This window comes from Bacillus rossius, chromosome 1, assembly GCF_032445375.1.
Source record: "Bacillus rossius redtenbacheri isolate Brsri chromosome 1, Brsri_v3, whole genome shotgun sequence".
Taxonomy (NCBI): Eukaryota; Metazoa; Arthropoda; class Insecta; order Phasmatodea; family Bacillidae; genus Bacillus; species Bacillus rossius.
In genome coordinates this window covers 192309793-192319709 of record NC_086330.1, presented here as the reverse complement: position 1 = coordinate 192319709, position 9917 = coordinate 192309793, and the positions used below count along the sequence as shown (strand labels likewise).

Sequence of the window (9917 nt, the reverse complement as noted above, 5' to 3'; positions counted from 1 at the left end):
CTTGTGCTATTTTTGAACTGAAATACTCAGGTGCACAGTTCAACCCAAATGGGAGCCTTTTATACATAAACCGCCCAAATGGTGTGATGAATGTTGTTAAGGGTTGACTTTCCTTACTCAGGGGCACCTGGTAAAATCCAGAGTTAGCATCCAATTTGCTGAAGATCTTAGCCCCTTTCAGTTGTGCCAAGGTATAGTGGATCTTTGGAATAGGGAACACTGGTCGGTGGACGTACCTGTTTAGTTTAGTGAAGTCACCACAAATCCTTACTCCATCGCCTTTGGCGGTTACCACCATAGGAGCGCAGTACTCGGTCGGAACCTCCACTGGTGTGATAACGTCCAGTCGGACCATCCTCTCTAGTTCCTGTTTCACTTTCTTTAACAACGGCAAGGGCACCATTCTTGGACTTGTCAATGCGTACGGTTTAGCTTCTGGTTGAAGGTGAATTTTCATGTCACTTTCCCATTTACCTAGACCAGAGAATAGATTTGGAAACTCTGCTTCTACATTCACTCGGTGAACCACTTGAACTACGTCTAATGCTTGAATGGCATGTTTACCCAATAACGGATGGAGTAATTTTCCAATAAAATACACTTTAACTAATTGCCTACGCCCTCGATACTGCAACGTGAGATTCCTGTAACCGACTACATCCAGACTACGCCCATCTGGCCCGCATACATTACTAATGTTGGTTCCTTGTTGTAAGTCTTTTGGGTCCATCATCTCGCTTGGCATGCAGGTGACATCGGCTCCCGTATCAATCAAAAATTCCACCGATCTTTCCAGCTCCACCACTTGTAGGTGTACTTTAAATGGGTTTGATTGTTGAGTGTCTCTTATAACTCCTATCACATAGTCTGGTTCTCCATCTGGATCCGAGAGTTCACAGATGTGATGAAGATTTTTCTTGGTCCTGCACATCCTAGCAAAATGCCCTTGGCGTTCACACGTGTAGCATGTAATGTTCTGGGCAGGACAGTTATTTCTGCTGTGCGTCAGTCCACACTTCCCACAACTTCCAGTGTTCTGCATAGATGATTGACCACTTCCCTGATGTTCCCCGGAATCGAAGCTTCGACGTGGATTTTTTGACTCAAAACGGGCACTGAACCTACGATTCTGACCTGCGTCCGATTTACTGGAAGGTCCCTTCTTCTGTATGTAATTTATCTGCTCTTGATTTCCACGCAACTGCTGTGACTGTGATGTTTGCAACTCTCCCTGGCGGCACATATTAATGGCATCTTGCAAGGTCAGGGTACACTGGAGCTGCATTTTTTCACTTAGCGAGACGTCTTGCATCCCGACCACTATTCTGTCGCGAATAAGCTCGTCTTTCAAGGGGCCGTAATCACAGTGATCGGCGAGGTTATGCAGGGCTGTAATGAACTGTTCCGCAGTTTCCCCTTTTTGTTGAATTCGCGAGTTGAACTTGAATCTTTCAAAAAATTATATTTACCCGAGGCTTGAAGTGTCTATCAAAGGCCTGCACTAATTCTTTGTAAGTCCACCCACTCGTTGGTTTCTCGAACGTGACTATCACTTCATCCGCTTTCTCCCCTAACACATACATTAATAAGTCGATCTTCTCTTCATCCTTGCATTTGTTCTGACCACTGAGATTTAGATAACGATCGAATCGGACTTTCCACTTGAACCAGGCGTTAGGGTCAGTAAAATCCAGAGGCCCCGGTGGTTTAAGCTGTTTCCCAATTACTAGTGATGATTCGCAACATTTTTTTTCCTCGCCGCCGTCTGCCATGTTGACGTTTATCATCTCGGGCGCAAGTTCCACTTCAGGTTTTTTTTCCCATCACAATCTTCTACCGGCGAACACGCGAGATCCCACTTCTGACACCATGTTGTGTGGGTTCGTCTAAACAAATTGCTATTTAATACAGCCGTACATTCTTCTGTATAATCTTGTATTTCAACTTGTTTACATTCAGTACAAGACAACCTCCTCTCTTACACACTCGCCATAGACTCACTGATACAACACATACTAATAACTACAATGTGTTTTAAAGATAACTGACATGTCAAAAGGTAAAATTATTTATTATGAACATTCAGCAAAAATCTTTACACTTTTCTTTCCTTTAAATGACAGCATTATTTTTTCCATATGAATCACCCAAGTTTGGTAAGTTTTGAAGATAGACAATCATGAAATATAAGGTTGTAAAAAATACTCTTTATTTCTCCAAAAAAATCAAAAAAAAAAAAAAAAAAAAAAAAAATCACTTTCTTAGTTACTATCAATTAACTGGCAATGAAATAAAATTCTAAGTAAAATAAAAAAAGCACTATTATAACAAAAATTCACAAAATAAATTGTTTTCATTGAATGTCCAAAGAATTTAATCTACAAGAAAATGTTCTAATGTCTTCACATGCCAGCATTAAACAGAAAATAATTCTTCCTTTCTATGGAGTGTCCAAGGAGTTTAATGTTTCAGCTCATTTTCTAATTTCCTTACATACCTGCAAAAAACAGAAACAATTACAAGTACTGAGAATGTAGAGAATAAGTCATATAAATGGCAATCAGGAGACAAAGTCCATAACAGAAACTGTAGAGCAATAAAGTAATACATAGTATTTAACAGAAACTATATAGCAGAAAAATAATATTCATGGCAACATGATACACACCAGATGGTCAACACATTTCATTTGGTAAGTATATGTATAATTTGATAAACTCAATAGTTTTGGTAGGCCTATCTTATTTAAATGTATACTGTGCTTCATGTATTCACAGCTTTCAATATATTTTTTTTTGTTTTATATTTGTCAAACATTCAGTTACATAAAAAATTGGAAATATTGTATACCTACATTACAAAGAGTGTTTGGTGATTTAATGCAATGGCAAAATTAGCACCTAATTACACACATTAATTAAAAAAAAAAATACTACTGCTTATAAACACAAGTGATAACAATAGTTAACAGCACTTAGCTCTTAATGTTTCTCAGGTAGATGTATAGAATATAAATGTGTGGTGATTGTAGTAGTGACTGAATTTTGCGATACTGTATGCTGCAACACTAAGTGAGATTAATGGCAGAACAGTAAATATTTTTTGTGTAAACTTAAGACAAGCAGCCAGAAAAGTAGGTGGTTTATTTTTATAATTTTATAAAATGTTATAGTAATTAAGTAGTAGTGTTTTGTGTTCATTGTAATTTTACAGTTTATCAGATTTTTTGTAAACAAGAAAATAAAAATTACAAAATACCTTTTGCTTCCTGAAATGCTTTGGAATCATTTTGTAAGACAGCACTGTGTTACATCAAGCAGTCTACCAATAGTTTTATAGTTTTAACATTCATGATTGCGATATCGCAAGCGCCGCCATGTGCGAGTCCCTGCTGTGCTTGCAAAAAGCTTGCTTCAATAAAAACAAGGGCCTCATAATCAGATTTTGTCACATATGGAGTTATGTGTTTCTTGCTCCAAGTATTGCTCTCTTGGGTAATGACTGAAAAACATATCAGGAAGTAAAAAAAAAAAGTTATAATTTTTACTCTTCTTACTTTTGTTGATTAAAACAAACTTAATAAAATCTTGTGCAGTTTTAAAAACGATAAACAACTTAAAGTACCTCAACATTCTCTTGGGAAATATTTCGATACATGTCAGGATGTGAAAAAACGTTTTTCAGAATTTTTTTCTTTATTCATTTAAAAGCCACAAAACAATACAATTACTCTGTGCATTTTATTTGCTGTTAGGAGAGAGGTGGGTAATAATCTTACGTTGTGGCTTTTCCACAAACTAAAAAAAAATTAGACAAAAACTTTTTTTGACACTAGTCATAGCCCTGAATTTATCCTGAAAACAGACTTTAAATTTCTACAGGTTAGCAAGTAATCAAAGTTTAAAGCTTACATTATAATACCTGTGCATTCACACATACCTGTACGTTCTTAAAGTACAAACACTGGAAAAAAAACTTTTGGACGGAGGACATTCATATGCTTCTGTTACATCAGATATATATCTTGAGAAATAATAATGAAATGTAATATATCTTCAGTATGGTGTTCTACTATACTAGTACAGGAAGGGCTTGTTCTTAAGTATAGAATATGATACCACAGGTAAAATATATACTGTAGTAGGTATGTTCTAAATCTAGAATAAGCATGGCCATAGCATAAAATACGTTACCAGAAAGCTAGTTTAATACACAAACATATTTTGTGCAAAACAAGCATTAGAATACTCCCCAACTAAAACCCCCATATAATCATGCTAGTCACATAATAATGCAGATATGGTAATGACATAAATGTGCCATGTTAATGTCATCATTAATGTGATAATGATATTGTGATACATACTTGTCCCGAAAGTGAAATTGGTAAAAGTTCCGTATAACATATTCAAATTAATCCCTTGATCCAGAAGGCATGATCTTGTATACATAGTTCCTGTGGTACATTTTGCTTGATGTTTTGATTTGGTACATTGAAAGAACATGGGCATACTAACTTGTGTTATTACAATTTATATATGAATGTAAAACAGTTACAAATAAAATTATTTCACAACACCTGAGATAATTTGTTTGTCTTGTGATGTTCTAGTTTTTGTTATGTCCATACTCTTTCGACGTAACAAATTAAAACAGCAAGCATCTTGTACCACAAAACCAAGGGATCAATTTGGACACGTGATACGAAAAAAATTACGTCAACCTAGGCTAAACTTTAAAACCTGTAGAGAGAAAATATGAACTAAATGATGATACATATCTCTTAATTTACACGCAAATCTGAAAGTTAGTTAAAGTTCAGTATCGCATATCCAAGTTTTTCACTTGATCCCGAGGTACATCATGCTTGCTGTTTTAATTTAGTGCGTTGAAAGATCCTGAACATAACGAATACTTGTAATATAACAGTGAATAATAATCTTAAGATTATTACTAAATATGCACTTTCTTTCTATGAATTAAACACTTAACCTCACAATTATTATTAATAAGTGTTTTTGATATCCACCAACATGGCCGTGCTATGAAAATAAAAGCAAAGTCCCGAAGTTGGCCGAAGGTGAAGTCTTCGGGCATGTTCGGGTTGGTCCTTAACCCTTTGTGAAATGTAGGCTTCCCGATAGGGTGCCTCGTCTCTACAACGTTAATCTACTAGCAAATATTGTAGAAGAACAATATAGGAAACTCAGGCCATTTAACATGGCGAGCGCTGGTGACACATGACTGCAGCGATCCTAGAGGCTTGTCCTGCAGAACACCCGCGAAATTCAAATTCCCGTGTACGTATTATAATGGGCGATTTCGGCACATTTCTTCTCTCGTCTTTTGAAAACTTGTTGTCATCACGAAATGAATTTACCATCCTTGTATTTGTATTTAAAACAGTGTTTCATAACCAGAACACATTTTTTTTACAAACTACAAATATTTATTGACTATAAGATCTGAAAAATGATGTCATTTCAATCATAACAGACAAACTAAAGGACACAGATGAGGCAGCATTTAACAATTAAATATACACTATATCGTTTACTTTGTAAATATTCTGCGACAAAATTAAAAACAGGTAATTTCCTAAGGAAGAGTTCATCTGGAAAAAAAAATTAATATATACTTGTTCCAAAAACGAAAGTGAGAATTCTCAATATCGCTAGTTTTACCTAACCATTTAGAAAAATTAAAGTACCTAACTTAAATGTAGCTAACTCAATGTAAGAAACTGTTCAATAAATAATTACAGTATAATAAATGTTGCTAACCTAACCAACTATTTTTGTTTTTTTAATGTTGCAAACAAAATTTTCACAACTGTTGAAATAAGTAAATACTAATGAACTCTTGAAATATAGCAGTTACGTTCAGTTAAGTCATTAAATAGAATTAGAAAAACTAAAAAAATACAATTTTTTTAAATTTATTTGAATTTTTTTTAAAGAAGCATCTATTTAAAAAAACATAACATACCTTAAAATTCTTTTAAAATTGGTTTACATTGTAACAAAAAATTTTAAGAGCACAATTATGTAGATATGTAATCATAATATATTTCTTTAAACTTTTTGGTTAGCTCATTTGTTTTAGTTTTAATTGTGATTCTATAACTCTGTTTGAATTACAGGATTTGAGTTAGGTACCTGTGTCTGCTAGTAGCTCAGTCATAAAGGCTGAGTTTGAACTGAACGTTTCATGTGTCCGAAAGTTACCCAATTTACAGGATTTGTGTTGTACCCAGCCTAACCTAACCAACCATTCAGATAAACTACAGCATATACTGTCAATGTAGCAAACCTAACCAAATGTTCAAAGATTTAAAAATTAACATATATATGTTCTTACCCTTGTGATGGCAGGTTAGGGTTACGCAAATCTTCTTTCTTGAAATGGTCAGAGCAAATGTGTCTGGATTTAAAATGACCAGGTCCATTCTTTCTGAGCACAACATCCAAGTCACTTCACTTGCATTTCAACACCCACTGTTTGCACTTTGAGAAATATTGAGAAGATTATTCAGTTACTAATACTACAGTATAACAATATTTTTTATACCTATCAATAAGTGTGACATAATAAACCTTATCTTCAGAAACTAAGGCTTTATTAAGCACAAAACATGACTTAGATATTTACATGAATTAATACATAGATTTGAATAAGAGGTAGAGGTGGGTCGAAAAGTATCAACATGATACTTTGGCACTGATACGCGCCTGTATCAGGAACGGCAAACGAGTACACTTGAAAAGTATCAGAGACTTTAGTATCAGTTCAGAATTCACCTGGAACAACACCACGGCCAATGAGCGCAGTACCCGATCGCAGATGACGGTCACTTGGGCGGAGCTTGTGAAAGGGGAGGGAGCAGGAACGACGAATAAGGGATAAAGAAGGGAAAGAATGTAGGGGAGGAAGCGCAGGGGAAGGCGTTGAAGCCTTGAAGGAGAGGCGCAAAACGATATTGTTACAAGCAGGGCTGCCACTCATGGGTTTTTCCACCCAGATCTGGGTTTTTCCAATGGTGTTTGGGTTTCTGGGTTTTTAAATAATGAATTCCAACAATTCTAGGTTTTTTATAACTTTAATTATTTTTATACCTAAAACAATAATAAAGGTAGTAGCTACTGTATCTGTTGCAATATCTGTTTGATAAATGCAAACAAGTCTATGTGTTTCACACACAAAAATACATATAAACACAAAACTAGTTTTCAAGAAGCTAAGTCGAATATTAAATTAGACACATTCTTCAAAGAGGCTTGCAGAACACAAAACCAATGCAACAATTAACCTTCAAACCAATCTTGTAGAATCAGACTCTGAATAAAGACTAACGTACATGATGCAGTTTTATAAAAACAATTACCGGTTTAAAGGATGCAGTGATGGTGTTTGTTTTGTCATGTATATATTTGTAGGTTTTTTTATGATATGTACTGGTCCAAGAATTACTTATACAGCCATTTTGCTGCAGTGTAATTTTCTTGTATTGGTTGTATTTAACCGTTTTCAGTCTTGTAAGGTAATTATGTTTTATATTAAAACCAGTTATGTTTATATTTTTGAATTAGTACGCAAACATTTTCAACGATAGCATTTTAGACGCATCTGGGTTTTTTACCCATCTGTCTGGGTTTTTTTGTAGGTTATCTAGGTTTTTCATGAATATCAGAGTGGCAGCCCTGGTTACAAGTCGTTTTGTTTATTGTCCTACTTCAAAGTACGCTCAGTGCGCAGTGCGTGCACCGTCTCGTTCAATAATAAAACTAATGAAATTTTAATATTAAAAAGTACATTAATACAAGATATAATATTTATATTTGTGCACCTAACAGCTATGAAAATGCAAATAAATTCTCAGTTGACACTAATAACAGATGTAATCAACATATGGACTTTCTTTTTTCGAAAACAATTAGTAACTAGTGTTTTTATACATTAAAAATTCATGATTTTATCAAAAATAAAAAATAAAAAAACAGATAGGTACATTAGTGAGCATACTATATCAATGTATACGTTTCAAATGTTTCTTCAGATTAGTCGATGATTTATAACTCAGTTTTTGTTTACACAAATTACAATTAGCAAACTCATTATTTTCCGTGAAAAAATTCCACACAAATGAAGTCTTTTTCGTGCACTTATCCATTCCTTATTTCACTATAAATATACTAACTACAAAGCATGACAGCCCGCAACAATGTACATGGTGATACACGGCCAGGACGAACTGCAGTGAATGTTGAACTGATTGATACTGGCTGTATCAGGCGGGCATGAGAGTAACAGAGGTAGAGAATTACCGGGCGTGATAAATAATGTATCAGATTCTCCTTCCGGTCGCACGGTCTGCGTACGCGGAGCTTTGTTGCCTCCTGGGACCGTCTGATACAGAAGTATCAGAGACTTGTATCTAGGTACATTACTGTATCAGTATCAGGTTGGGACTGATACCGAAAATTGCTGTCCCAACCCACCTCTAATAAGAGGTAATATTGAAGATTAAACAATGTTCATGCAAAGAGGTTGCTAAGAGGTTAAAACCAATATCACCACAAAGTGAAAAATTTAAACCATATAAAGGTTATCATGGTTATGAAGTGGTGGAGTGGGTTACTTACAGTGCTTCGTCCTTCGGAAATCTTAAAAATGACTTCGAACAGTTAGTAACATCGTAATTGTTGCAACCGAACATTGAAAAAAATTTTCCCAGCCATAATTAATTACAACTACTGAAGAAAACTTAAAAAAAAAAGTGAAATAAAAATCGCTAAAATAACATTGTCCCAAATGCGCTTACGTTGTAGGAGCAGGACATGCCAATAGAATGCGCTGCACAACGTGTCACCTTTTTTTGTCGACTTTCCTGTATTGTTCTACAATATTTGCTACTAGTGTTTTATTTATTCTATGGTTGTATTATTTTTGCCAGGGGGGGGGGGGGGGGGGGGACACTTCATAGGGCATGGCAATCACATTTTTCTAGTTGCTATACAGTTTTATCCAACATCTGAGCACGAAAATTATAATCAAAATACCACGTTGATTAAATAAATATTACATTTGTTTTAACATTTTATCAAATTTATGGCATAAATTGGTATTGTTGAAATGAAAATAATATATTTACTTAAAAGAAAATAAACAAATTTTCGTTGGCATGTTGAACCACTTGTTTATCCAACAACACCATAATTAATGGCGTCGGCGTTGAATTAAGCAATATTAGGTTTAATAAAAACCTTTCTAAGGAAATTTTGTTTCAGTCATGTTGAAATAGTAATCTCGTTAAATAATTTCAATGATTTCATGAACTACTTTATAAATCACTGTTGACTTAAGCCTACTACACACGGGACTCTTTCTTGTACAAGAAAGTGACCATCTAAAGTGTGCAAGAAAGTGACCTCTAACTTGTATACTAGCTAGTGTGAACCATACACACAACTCTCTTTGGTGAACAAGAAAGTTTGTAAACAATAGTGTTTCAACAATGGAGCAAAATTCTGACATTGAAGCAGTACTTGGTGTTGTAGGTGTTATTTGTGCTATACAAATAGCATGTGCATTGAAAAGTAGCAGATGGAGAAGGTGTAGGTGGTGGACAAGACCTTGGATACAGAGGCGTGATGAAGGGGCTGGCTGTGTACATAGGCTAGTGAACGAGGAGTTAAAAATGGAAGATCCAGAATCATACAAAAACTACCTCCGTATGGATGAGCAATCATTTCAAAAATTAAAAAGGGTAGTTGAATCACGCATTAAAAAAAAGAGCACAAATATGAGGCAAAGTATTTCTGTTGAGAAAAGGTAGGTATATGTTTATATGAGAAAAACATAACACTTGTAAGCATTTTGAATGAGTTACAGCAAGTATATTATATTTTCAGGTTGTC

The 9917-nt window shown here is 34.9% G+C and overlaps 1 protein-coding gene across 1 annotated transcript in view; it reads left to right on the top strand.

Moving 5' to 3' along the window:
• The first annotated feature begins 2564 nt into the window (after positions 1–2564).
• LOC134527180 (uncharacterized) overlaps positions 2565–9917 on the top strand; it is an 81889-nt gene continuing 74536 nt past the window's right edge. The window contains exon 1 of the mRNA XM_063359593.1: positions 2565–2692. Coding sequence (XP_063215663.1) covers positions 2672–2692 — 21 coding nt within the window. The 5' untranslated portion in view covers positions 2565–2671. The remainder of the gene's footprint in view (positions 2693–9917) is intronic.